At 48.5% G+C, this 13,958-nt stretch overlaps 1 protein-coding gene across 1 annotated transcript in view; it reads right to left on the reverse strand.

The window, feature by feature from the left end:
• FBXO42 (F-box protein 42) overlaps nt 1-13,958 on the reverse strand; it is a 70,581-nt gene that overhangs the window by 23,740 nt on the left and 32,883 nt on the right. The window contains exon 6 of the mRNA XM_085879225.1: nt 2,824-2,977. Coding sequence (XP_085735351.1) covers nt 2,824-2,977 — 154 coding nt within the window. The remainder of the gene's footprint in view (nt 1-2,823; nt 2,978-13,958) is intronic.

Consider the following 13,958-nt stretch of genomic DNA (forward strand, 5'->3'; position numbering starts at 1 on the left):
GACCAGACCCACAATTGTGTTTGGTGTATAGTTTGAACCCACCTGGTCATATGCATTTAGATAGGAGACTAAATTTAGTACTGTATATATTTGTGCATGGAGTGAATGAGTAGGATCACTTATACAACGCATTCGATTTAATTATTTTTTATTAGTGGGGACATGGATGAAAAAAATTACCCCCGTGCGGGAGTGACGGTCATCTCTGCGAGAAATAATACCACAAGTTCTCAATGTTCAGTTATGACCGAAGACTACAGCGCAGTTCTACTATGCAGCTCGAACTGCGCAGTTTGGTTTAAATTGACTCGGCATTTTGGCGCGTGTGCACGAAATTATATTTTGAAAATAAATGCCAATGTTTACATTTCGGGTTTTGAAACTTTTGCACCTTCGGCGGAAAATGTATAAATATAATATACAAGGTCAGCTGCTATGCAATGACACCATTCACTAACTTTTACCATGCCCAGTAGAGAATATATAGCCTCCTGAAGGTAGGGAAGTTTTTGCAAAGCTTGAAGTCACGTGACACGAAAACGAAAGCGAATATCGAAAATCTGGCCCGACCAAATTTAGATATTGCCCCATAGATTCAGATGCCACAATCAAATTCAAGATTGCTTGAGAAATGTAGGAGGAGATAGATTTTGAAAATCGGCATTTTCGCATTTTTTGCCAACTTTGAAGTCACGTGACACGAAAACGAAAGCGAATATCGAAAATCCGGCCTGACCAAATTTAGATATTGTCCCAGAGATTCATATGCTGCAATCAAATTCAAGATCGCTTGAGAAATGGAGGAGGAGATAGAATTTGAAAATCGTCATTTTCACAACTTCAAAGGCCTCGTGACCTTGACCTTCGGTGACCTTTAAAGTCATACCATCGTGTACGTCTCATCGACCTCTATCAGGATCACTAATGACCAGATCTCCCGCTTCAACTTCATTGTGAACAGACGGACAGACGGACCCATATTACCCTCTCTCACCAATATTATTAGGTCATTGGAAATGACCTAAAAAGTCTTAAAAATAAAATAAAATGTCACTCAAAGATCCGATAGGCTAGGTAATACTTTGAAAGGGATCGATTACACCTGGCATGCACTGGAGCCGGCAAAATTGAGAGTCTGGTACTGAGGAAGGGTAGCATCACAGTTTTCGGAGACCCCGGGGAGACGAACCAACACATAAAGGTTCCCTGGTGTAGTTACATCTGCAGTAATTTTGTTTAGCTAAATTACCCTCCCTCTCACATCAGTGGAAAGAAAAGATGCATTGTGAATGTAGTTAAAACTATGCCCATTGTTCCCCTCCTCATTCTCCAACTCCATTCACAAACCTAATTCTCAAACACTTTACAGAATGAAACCATGGACAACATTCACTTCACAACCCACACCATAAATCCATTCAAAACCACTTCAATCGAACACGACATCACTTTAGCGCAGCAAATGCAGGAACACGAACATCAGACAAAGAGGATGGCCCATTCTGCCTGCCGAGTCATCTCCACCACTTCGAGACATCAAGGCCAGCCCCCACGTTCATGACAACTGGATCACAATGCACTGGCCAATCAGAGTGGCTGGATCATGGAAGGTGGACGTGAGAAGCGACAGGAGGCTGGACAATAAGATGCCTGGCAGAGCAGATGGCAATTCAGTTCATTCCGAAGTTCAAAAGGAGTTCGCAGAGTTTTGAGCATCAGTTCAGCGAGCTCAAAGTTCAGCAACAGCAGTCCTCAGAGTTCAGAGTTAGTTGGTCAATCGAGGGGAGGTGGTAATTGACTGGAGAGTTTGAGAGTCCAATGTGGGCCATGCCACACGCCGTGCCTGAGGAACACAGTGGAACAGGAGCGGTGACGCAGGCTTCCAGGTGTGGTTACCACCTCCTCGCCGACAGTCACTCCTATGCTGACTTCATTAAAACCAACCACAAGCTCTCGAGCATCAAGAGAATAAACAGTGATTCTCCTCAGAACAAACTCCTCACCCGACACATCTTACATCTTAGGACCTACCATCTCACACAACTCATCGACTCGGCATTGTTTTGCGGAGTGTCAACGGAGTCCACAACAGTTCTTTTCAGGACTCGCACTACACAACACACTGCACATCTCACCTGCACTGCTCACTCACCCGCACAACACACCTTGTTTGTTACCATGTGAGCTATCCGGCTCATGTACGGGTGAGGCCGGGGTCAACACCTACTCTGCTTCTCCATCTATCAATCTTTCTTCTCTCCTTTTCCCAGAATGCTTGAGTTGTGATACACAACACACAGAATGTGTGTGTACAAAGTTGTGATAAGATGTCTGACAGAGGGCTTATGTGCTCAGCGTAAGATGTTTCTTGTATGACACTGTTTGCTTGTAAATATGTGAATTTGCAAAACCTGTATAAACCATTGCTGGGAAGGTAAAATGGGATTTTGATGCTGGACCCAAATTAAATTAAGCCTCTCAGAAGAAGTCTGTGGTTGCTTAGCAACCCGTCGTGTCACGGAGTTATCTGTGGCTCATCGGCTTCACGGTCAACGGCCGGGAAGCGAGTGAGAAACTCCCCTCATGACAGCACACAGCACACACCCCCACAATATATACATATATATATGCATATACATTCAACAGAAGGAGCAAAATGACCATAGATGTGACATGACAATGACGTCATGCACATAAATTATCCTGACATCACCTCCAAGTTAGGACGACGTCCGTGTGGCTTTCTCATCTTTGAAGACTGATAATTATGGGGTAAGGTTTGCAATCAAGAATAATAAATGACCCAGTCAGATACTATCATACCAGTTCTTGGACGGACTGTAAGTGTGGATTTCATCAAAAAATCTTTCAGGCTGATGCAACGGATATGGACTGGGCCTCGTCCACCCACCAAATAGCACAAGTAGGTCCTTGTAAACCACCATAGTAGCACCGGCTTTTGGGGATGGGTAAGAACCTGCAAAAAATATATAATATATATATATATAAAAAAACAAATAAATGAAAAATGTACTTTGAGAAAAAAAACAAAAAGGTTGGGAAACAGCAGGTTTAAATAAGAAGTTTATCCTACTTGCAAAAAAAAAAAAACTTCAAATAAAAAAAAACGAAGTTGATACAAGAGTTGCAGTTGCAACTCTTGTATGGAACTCAGTTGCAGTATATAATTTTCTTCAGCCAACAATTAATACCAACAGTGTTGTTGTTGCTGTTATTATAGAAGGGCGTAGGTTCATGGAATTGCTAGACGACACAGGGCAGCAGGTTTACAGACGAATAAACAGTATGGTAGTGGGTGGACATAAACGAGGAGGAAAGGAGCAATAACAAAAACAAGTAACAATGGCCCAGATAATGAGAAAGAATTAGCATGTGCGGACACATGATGTCAATGACTGTATATGCAGGTCTCACAAAGTGAGACATGGCTCTTCAATTGGTCCAGGGGCAGGGAGAATGTAAAAAAAAAATAGTTCAAGGAGGTGAAAGGAACAGCAAACACAACAAAGAAGTGTGGTAGAGACAGGGAAATGGTTCGTGAGTCTGAGAGGTGTGACCAAATGCATGGTTAAAAAAAAATAATAAAATAAAATAAGAGGACGGCATAGAACAGGAACCCCACACCCTCACCTCCCTTCCCCCTTGTTAGAGAGACATGTGGAGTCCAGAGAAGTTTTTTAATAAGGACATTAGGAGAGATAAGCATAAATTAAAAAAAAAATTTTTTTTAAATAGAGCAGTAACAGAGCAAGGAAAGTGTAAAGTAAAAAAGGAAGAGGAAGAGAAGAGCACATAGCAAAGTGTGGTTTATATGGACTCAAGCAAAGAGTATCATTTACATAAATGTTTATATGAAGCACCAAAAATACAATTTCTACCTGGCAAAAGTCACAGCAACAATGTGATACAAAGACAATAATTCCCAAAGTTCTCCTTATCTTTTGAGGTAGATAGCTTGGCATAAGAGCCACCCATCCTTCAACAGGTAACCATTAGCAGAATCAAATGAAAAAACAAATACTGCATTGGAGTCATCAGAAGGAACCCAAATAAGCAAAGGGCAAAGACAGAATAATCTGGAGGAATTCTCAATGCAATTCTGGTTTCACTGCTACTCCTTGACCCTCAAGCCTATCCAGGGGGCAGCCAAGTGGTGCATGCTGCTTCCTTGTTTGACGCTAAGCAATTAAAAGGAAAAAGCATGGACAAACAACCATAGGTTGGTAATAATGGTCCAAGCTTTGATGCGCTAAAAGGTCCCCTGACATGAAAAATAAACTTGTTATTTGTATTGTTGCGAATTCGCGCCCGCCGGCGTGCGATCGGCCGCTTGACTCGAATGGCGACCGCGTCGCCCACCGGAACGGACAATTCAGTCGTGACCCTCTCGGAACAACGCCAGGAGCTAGTCACAGGTGGGGGGTTAACCTCACCACGATCGTGCCAATTGCCTACCCACACAGGATAGGGTTGCTCGCCAAATTTGATCTACCTAAGACCCTGCGCGAATGGTCGACCGGACGATCGTACCACGCCACAGGCCGACTCCGGATACGAACCGCTTAAGTTGTCCGTTCTGTGCGACAGTGATAACCGGGCGGTGTTATCGTCGGCCTTGACGGTTCCGATTAATTACCGGGATGTTGCACCCACTACAAACTCCTTACGTGATGCAGGATGGAGAGTCAACAAAGGAAAGGACGCAGCGAAACGGGGAACAAGTTCACACAAGCACGTTTAATTCACACAGACCAGCACGGAAGGCACGAATTTACAGTCACAATAATCAAAATGCACATATAAAGCGAAAGAAAGAGTTAAAACCAAATACGCGTACACACGGCAACACTTAAACGGTTCTACTTGTCGGACAGGCGCCACCCACAGTCATTTACACAAACCCAAAGTAAAGAAAGGACTTCCCTTGGTGCGGCCGTCGAGTCCTCCTCCCACGTCCTCCACTCCGAGCTCAGTCTCCTCCGCAGTCTTCCACTGCCGACTTGACCAGGCCCGACGACGACACAGCTCGACTTCAACGAGCTCCACACCGATGCGGAGGCACTCAACCACATCGACAAAGCTTGGCGATGACCCAACAACGACTTCAGACGAGTTTCACGAGTCAGAGCGAGAGGAAGAGGGAGAGAACGCAGGAAGGGGGAGAGAACGCAGGAAGGGGGAGAGAACGCAGGAAGGGGGAGAGAATCCATCATCGGAGGAGGAGAGAATTATGGAATCCATCATCGCTTCAGACATGAAATCCTTCCTCTTCTCCAATGGCTTGATTTCCAATCATCAATTTGGTTTCAGACCAGGTCACTCTACCCTAGATATGCTGCTACTGCTCTCCCATCAATGGATGGAGGTCCTCAATGCCAGACAGGAAATCCGAGCCGTATCCCTGGACATATCACGTGCTTTTGACACAGTCTGGCACCCTGCCCTACTCACCAAACTCTCTTCCCATGGTATTCAAGGCCATCTCCACTCATGGCTCGCAGACTTCCTCTCCTGTCGCAGTCAACGTGTGGCCCTAAATGGAGTTCTTTCATCCCCTCTTCCTGTGCAGGCTGGAGTTCCTCAAGGTAGCGTTCTGGGCCCTGTTCTTTTTCTGGTTTTCATCAATGATCTCTCGGACTCTCTGGAAAATCCTCTATTTCTCTTTGCCGATGACTCAACCCTCTGCCGTACCATCTGTCATCCCTCAGACCGGCAAGCAGCAGCTTCTTCGCTCACTGCAGATCTGGATAAAATCACAAACTGGTCCAACACGTGGAACATGTCTTTCAATCCAGACAAATCTCACACTCTCACTATGTCTCTTCGAAAGGACCGTTTACAAAACCCCCCATCCACTTTCTCAACAATCCTCTGGAAGAAGTCTTTTCTTTCAAGCTTCTGGGTCTCACTATCTGCCATGACCTTTCCTGGGAAAGTCACATTTCCAACCTTGCCTCAAAAGCCAGTCGCCGACTGGGAATCCTCCGTCGTGCAAAGTCCTTCCTCGGCCCTCTTGAGCTCCTGACCACTTACAAAGCTTTTGTCCGTAGCCTGATGGAGTACTGCTCTCCCCTCTGGGCTGGTGCTCCTGCCTCCCACCTTTCTCGACTTCACGCTGTCGAAACCAGGGCTTTTAAGATCATTGGCATCTCCCGCAATGAAGCTGAGTCTTTGGGCCTCTCACTCAATCACCGCAGGTTGGTCGGTGGTCTTTCTGTCTTCTACCGACTCCTCTCCAGCCTTGCCCCCCTGCTCTCTCTGTGATTTGTCCCAACCACATTTCCACAGGGCGCTCAAGGTCCGCCAACAACCCCCTTCTGGTAAAACTACCAAAATCACGAATCACTGCTCATCTTCACTCTTTCATTCCTCTTTTTCCCGCCTTTGGAATAAACTTCCTCACTCTATTCTTTCCCATTCTTCCCTCCAGGCTTTCAAAACAGCTGTTCACCACCACCTCTTATCTTCCCCCATCCAAATCCTCGAACTGTTCTACCCCGATAATCCACCCAAGCCCACTTCCTTCAATTCTCCTGCTTTCCTTCCTGAAAGTCCCTTTAATGTCCATCTTCCCCTCGCCATGTTCCCCGTCCCATCCCCATCCCTCTCCCTTCCACAGTTCACCTGTGTCTGTTCCCCAATGTTTTGTCCCTTCCACTCCCGCCCCTCTTGTCTCATGCCTCCTTGCTGTGAGTTGTGTGTTAGCTCTCATACGAGCCTCGACCAAGGTATACAAAAAAAAAAAAAAAAAAAAAAAAAAAAAAAAAAAAGAACGCAGGAAGGGGGAGAGAACGCAGGAAGGGGGAGAGAACGCAGGAAGGGGGAGAGAACGCAGGAAGGGGGAGAGAACGCAGGAAGGGGGAGAGCACGCAGGAAGGGGGAGAGCGAGCAGGAAGGGGGAGAGAACGCGCCCCGCCCATGTCCGACTTTTATAGCGCGGGGCTCCGCCCTTCACTCCGCCCTGTTTTCGGCTCCACCCTCCTTTGAGAGGGTTCTTGAAAAGGGGCGTTCTCTCACCCCGACCGCCTCACGCTGTCCATCCACCAATCGGCGGCGAGCCGCCCTTCCCCACTTCCCTCACACCAAGCGCGGGGAAGAATGGCAGGAAAAGCCCACCAGCATCCTTGGCAGTTTTTGTTCGTTTGAAATCAAAGATAGGGAAAGAAAAACGACTAACTGGAGGATCGCAGCCCGAATGGATCACATAAATTCCCTCTATACAATGGGTTTGGGCTAACTACACATGTACCTATGGAGATATCTCACCTGAGGGCCCTTTATGGTGTAATGCGAATTTCCACAGCCGTAACACTACCCCCTCCCCTTTTTACAGACTCGTCCCGAGCCGTCAAATTTTCGTGTGCCATCATGTGTAGTTCTCCCCTAGTACGTTTTACCTTCGGATCCCTGAGTGCGACATTCAGTGTATTCGTGTCCCCAAAATAAATAACCTGAGGGCTGAGAAACTAACTAACAAATATACTCATTCAGACGACTTAAATAAAATTGCCGGCACGAAGACAGACATGCCGGGGGCGCACTCATATTTACAGTACATCTTAAGCTTAACTTACAAATTTTACACTAAACCATCGCCCAGGATCAATGGACTCTGCAGGCAGAAAAAGTCAAAAGAAAACCGCTGCACGGGCCGCCACTGCAGGCCCGTGTTGTAGCTGCCAACAGGACAGTCCTTGCAAATTTGCGCGAGGATCCCAGCGCACATGGTAATGAACAGGGGGGGGGATGCAAAACAGAACGGGGCTGGTGGACATGGGCAGCAGGCATGGGCCAAGGCAAAGGCAGGCAGGCAAGGCATGACAAGGCTGCTGTAGCAAACATAGCCGGCAGAAGGACTGGCCGGCACAGGCCTTGAAGCACAGCTGCAGACGATCCGGCCGGTCCAGGCCTCGCAGGAAACAGCCAGCCGATGAAGTGGGGCGGCACAGGCCTTGCAGTAAAACACAGCCGGCAGATGAAATTGGCCGGCCCCTTACCTTGTTCTGGAGGTTCGTGGAGGGAGTGCGGTGGTGCTGGCCACTCGGAAGGCGGGCTCGGACCTACCCTACGGTCTCCCTCCCAACCTATCGCCCTTGCCTGTCACTGTACCTACCCACTCCCTTGATTTGTAAAAACCCAATTTAGCCCCAACTTATTTTTTTGGTTGTTTTTTTTTTTTTACTCTTCCCCACTATAAATCGTCCCCTAACCCCCTTTACTGTCTTTGTTCGGCTCACCTATCTCACAGAGCCTGCTCCCAACCCCTACGTTCCCTTCCCGGAGAGGAATGAGGGAGGGCTAGCGTCCTGTGTCGAGGCCCAACGAAGCCTGAGGATGGCCTCCCCAGATTTCAGCGATCTAACCCAAAGTGGGTCCAGCGGCCCACAACGAGAGCGAAGGGATGGATGGTGCGGAGGGGTACACTTCCTAATCTACCCTATCCATTAACCTTTAAACTACCCTGGGGCTTTCAACAAGCACCTCTCACTTAAACTATTGGTTCTATCAACCCAGATTCCCGTCGCCTGTGTTGGTGTCGTCACAATTTCGGGCCTCGCCCCCCAATTTTCTCTCCGTGCCCTCACATGGTCTCATGGCTGGGACGCGTGGCTCCCTTGGCAGGCACGACCCTCTGCCGATTCTCCAACGATGGCACCCCCCGGCACTACACTGCCTCCAAGCCTACCAGCTCCCAAAACACCGGGGAGTGCCCTCTCTGGCGACTCCCCTGAAACGCTCACGTGGCAGGCTGGCGCCCCGGGCCCCTTCCCTGGGTGCCCGTGCCCAATGCACTGCCCACGCGGCTAACGGCGCCCCAGGTCCCCGCATCATGCGGGTCACCCGTGCCCACTACGCTATCCCGGGCCCCCATGGACCCTTGGCCTACCGCGGCCGACTAGCCTGGTGCCCGGGGTACCCACTCAGCGATACTCACGTTTCGCAGCCACGCTCCCAGCCAGTCAACAGGACTCCTGCACCCCTCCAAATAGGTATCGAGCCTACACTCCCACCAACAGCAAAATGACCTCCATTTTCCAATTTAACTAACCCCCTAACTCACTCCACACTGACCCTGGGGTCCCTTGGGCGGGAGTCACTCCTCCCCCCCAATCACTCATCGCACCATGCATTCCGCACTCGCTCCATACACACAGACCCGCTGGCCTCACTCACTCACCAAGCACATGTTTCCACTTCACACTTCATTACTCACCGCTGAATCTCTGCCATCCTGCTCACTACATCCCCTAACTAACTCGTGCTCCCAAGTCATCCCTTAAAATACAGCACGTTCCTTTTAACCTACGTAGCTAAGCTACGTCCCCTCTACACATCCACAGTCTGTCACTGTCCTCAAATAATCCCAAAAATCCATTTCCCAACCTAGATCTAAACTGCATCCCTCGAACTAATCCATTCTTCGGACTCCATGAGGACTTTCCCCTTGCCCCATGAAGTCGGTCTAGCTAAGTTAACCCTTCCCCCGAGCTAGTTGTATCCTGTGCCCTGTACCAGGGGATCTTCCACCCCTGCCCAGGGAATACTGTTCACCCGAAAGCGAGGCTTGCCTTTTTTTTCCCCCGCGCAGCACCAGCGCGGCAATTCACAGCCGCGCTCCTTTGGCGCGACGTCATGGCAGCTGTTCGCGTCCCTCGTCCCTCTAAGACGGCACCATCCGGCAGGGATTCACCCTCCTGCCGGATTCCAACCAAACACGCAGCCATGACGTCACCCGGCGCATAAAAAAAAAACAAGCCTCACGTCTCGAGGGGTTCCCCACGCGAACACATGTGCTCTGCCCGTTGGAGCTTAACACACATGCCCGCGTGGAGAACCCACCCGGTCCAAATCCGTAATCCTGCCTAAACTTTGTCAGTCACGGGATCGGCAACATTCACCGCGCTCGTTTCCGGACCGGGCTTCACTCCCGCAAGCGAGCACGTGGCGGCCTCGTGCGTTGCACGGCCCGAACCTCGCGCTCGCTGCTGTATAAACCCGGCGTGGTCCCTGAAACAGCTACAGCCGCTCCTCGGCTTGTGTCCCTCTGTCACCGTTGTCGTCGCCATTCAACCAATGCACACCTGCGTGTTACGACGCTCACACTCCACTCCATCACATTCACACCGGGAGACGTGGCTGCGTGCTCCCGCATGACGACCGTCATCTCCCTCACATAACGCTCTCTCACACACACGGTGTCCCTTGAACTCGGCCGTTCACTCACGCATGCCCTTTCTGGCGTACACATGGTTCCTTTCACACAACACCTTTCACCCACGCTTTGCGCGTGTTTCAGCACACATTTCGCCACACTCGTATACACGCATTTTGACACCACACACTGGGACCACACTCATGACCACACTGGGGATTTGTGCCACCCCAAGGGTTTCCGGGGCCTCTATACCCCCCAAGTTCCTGGTGCACCCGTTCGCAGCACCCGTCCCCTCGACCTCGCAAAGCATGACCGAACCCACCTGGTTGAGATCCGCTTCAAGGGAGCATAGCGTCTCCCTCCATTCCCGAAGGAGGCCATCCAGCTGCTCGCACCAGGTCCCTACACGCTCCGCGAGCTCACCCTCATCGTCCTCCACCAACTCCGTGTATGTGTGCATCTTTAACCCCGTCTGAATCGTGTAATCTTCCCTCTATCGTTCCCATATCCCGCGTCTATTATTTCCGTCTCTTCCCTCGTTATCTCCCTTGTCTCAACTATTATTTCTTTTCTTCTTTCCGTCGTCACCTCGTGTCTCGTCTCACACATTTCGGTCACCCCATTTAGTTTTTCCCTCTCGGTCACCATCACTTTTTCCATCACCTCCACGCTTCTCGCCCAACACGTCTCGCGTATTATTTTGCCCTCACCCGCCTCCATTGCGGGCCTGACAACCGTTGCACTCCCCCTCAGCTCGTTCGCTCCCACCCGTGGCTCCGCCATTTTGAGCTCTCCTGTTATTGCCAACATTCTCACCGTGCCCGCCTGCAGGCTTTGGCCTATTTGCTGCTTTTCACCCCACAGTTCTTTCATTCCGTTTTTTATTTCACATCTTTGTATCCATCTTTCCGTTTTTTATTTCATGTCTTTGTATCCATCTTTCCGTTCATGCCTTTTATTTCATTATATTTCATTATAACCGGGCGGTGTTATCGTCGGCCTTGACGGTTCCGATTAATTAGCAGGATGTTGCACCCACTACGAACCCCTTACGTGATGCAGGATGAAGAGTCAAAGGAAAGGACGCAGCGAAACGGGGAACAAGTTCACACAAGCACGTTGAATTCACACAGACCAGCACGGAAGGCATGTATTTACAGTCACAATAATCAAAATGCACATATAAAGCAAAAGAAAGTTAAAACTGAATACGCGCACACACGGCAACACTTAAACGGTTCGACTTGTCGGACAGGCGCCACCCAGTCATTTACACAATCCCAAAGAAAAGAAAGGACTTCCCTTGGTGCGGCCGTCGAGTCCTCCTCCCACGTCCTCCATTCCGAGCTCAGTCTCCTCCGCCGTCCTCCACTGCCGACTCGACCATGCTCGACTTAAACGAGCTCCTCGGGCTCCACACCGACGCTGAGGCACTCGACCACGACGACACAGCTCGGCGATGACCCAACAACGACTTCAGACGAGTTTCACGAGTCAGAGCGAGAGGAAGAGGGAGAGCGCAGGAAGGGGGAGAGAATGCAGGAAGAGGGAGAGCGAGCAGGAAGAGGGAGAGAACGCGCCCCGCCCATGTCCGACTTTTATAGCGCGGGGCTCCAGCCTTCACTCCGCCCCGTTTTCGGCTCCACCCTCCTTCGAGAGGGTTCTTGAAAAGGGGCGTTCCCTCACCCCGACCGCTTCACGCTGCCCATCCACCAATCGGCGGCGAGCCGCCCTTCCCCCCTTCCCTCACACCAAGCGCGGGGAAGAATGGTGGGAAAAGCCCACCAGCATCCTTGGCAGTTTTTGTTCGTTTGAAATCAAAGATAGGGAAAGAAAAACGACTAACTGGAGGATCGCAGCCCGAATAGATCACAAATTCCCTCTATACAATGGGTTTGGGCTAACTACACATGTACCTATGGAGATATCTCACCTGAGGGCCCTTTATGGTGTAATGCGAATTTCCACAGCCGTAACAATGTATTAACTTGACCTTCCGAGTGAAGAAATCACCCATGTTTTTTTTATCAAAAATGGGATAATTAGAGCAATATTTCGATCATTTCTGGAGCCTTTCACAATGTGCTATGCCCCGCCCCTAAAAAAAATGGATCAGCGAATCGCAGCGTGACATCACATACAGTAACTCACACAGAGTGGATCGACTCGAGAGTCAAGATGTTGCGCACCTTATGAAGTACGTATAAATGCATTTTGCACATGTTAGTGCAATGTCTGTAATCGTCTTTATTCCAGTGATTGTTTCGCAAAATTTTTTAATAGTTTTCGCCGTACTTTCGAAAATGCCTGCAAGATGTATAGTAGCAGGATGCAGCAATACAAGCAAAGACGGTGTAAGCCTTAATGTATTCCAGAAAGATGATAATCGTCGGAGAATATGGACATCTAAAGTGAAGTTGACGAGGGGAAACTGGAAAGGCCCCAGCGACACGAGCGTCATTTGCAGCGCCACTTCGAAGACAGTGACTTTGAGCACGGGCTCTATTCATCCCTCTATTAATCCCAACCCCTCATTCCTCACACACAAACAAGAAATTATGCTTCCGAGCCGCGTCTGCACAACAATCACGAGGCAATTATTTATCCCTTTACTACCTTGTCGTAGTCGTATACAAATCCAATACATGTATGCACAATAAAGGGCTATACCATGTACACAAAATTTGACTGTTTAACCTTTCCACTAAAAAAAAAAAAAATTACAGGGACAGACAAGTAAAATACTAACCATTAATATTGCATCATTTCAAGGCACAAGGAGATAATTTTAAAATCAAACTATGTGAAAAACCTGCACCCACATTTTGCAGCTTATTGAATTGTTCATTGAAACCAGCCTGCTGGGGTCGGTACGATTCCACATACATGCAAGCCAGGTATGGCTGCACGCGACATACATGGGTTTATTCTAAAGTGAAGGTACCGCTTCCATTAGCATGCTATTCATTAACATGTAGCCAAAATTCTGTAATAAAAGAAAAGGGAAAAAAATGTTTGCACAACTATAAAAGAAATTTATCTGTCCTATTACACGGCCTCATATCATGGGACTCTTACGTATTGACTTGTACATTGTGTGCATGCTAATACAAGTTACTTGTCAACTCTCGAGTCTAGACTAGTCCGATAAATCCGTCGTCCGTCCGACTAGGCCGATAAATCTGACGTGCTGTAGCTTTATATTATTATTCTCTTTTCTTCATTGTTTTCTACTGGCGCTGCATGACGACAGTAGGAATGAAATAAATAAAAATGCAACAGAATGTCAGATTTATCGGACTACTCGAGACAATTGTATCACAAAGTGTGTTCTGCACACAAGTTTTCATCGTATCCGGACAGCGAGATTGCTTTGTTTTATGCGTGGAGAGATACGGCCAATGACACGCGCCGGCCTTGTTTGTGATTAATTCGCCGCAAAGCAACATGTCCGCTGCGCTGGTCACGTCACCTCACGAAAATATTTCTGATATCGAACAGTATGCAAGTCAAATTTACATTATTGAATTACGAATAGGATTTAGTCTAACCAGTTGTTATTTCCGAGTCTTCCTTCGATGTCCTCCCTATCGTCATTAACTCCGGGAATTTCATCGCCATTTTCCTCTGCTTGTCCTGCTTCGGGCTCGAACTGCTAAGGCCGTACTTCATTTAAAGCTGCCTGAACTTCACTTCCCGCAACTATGTTATCCCACAATTCTCCATGTGATTCAGACCAAAATCCTTAATTTCTCTCACACTCACTGTCACGACCAGACAA

This window comes from Eptatretus burgeri, chromosome 4, assembly GCF_056783735.1.
Source record: "Eptatretus burgeri isolate ZD-2024b chromosome 4, Ebu_testis_v1, whole genome shotgun sequence".
Taxonomy (NCBI): domain Eukaryota; kingdom Metazoa; phylum Chordata; class Myxini; order Myxiniformes; family Myxinidae; genus Eptatretus; species Eptatretus burgeri.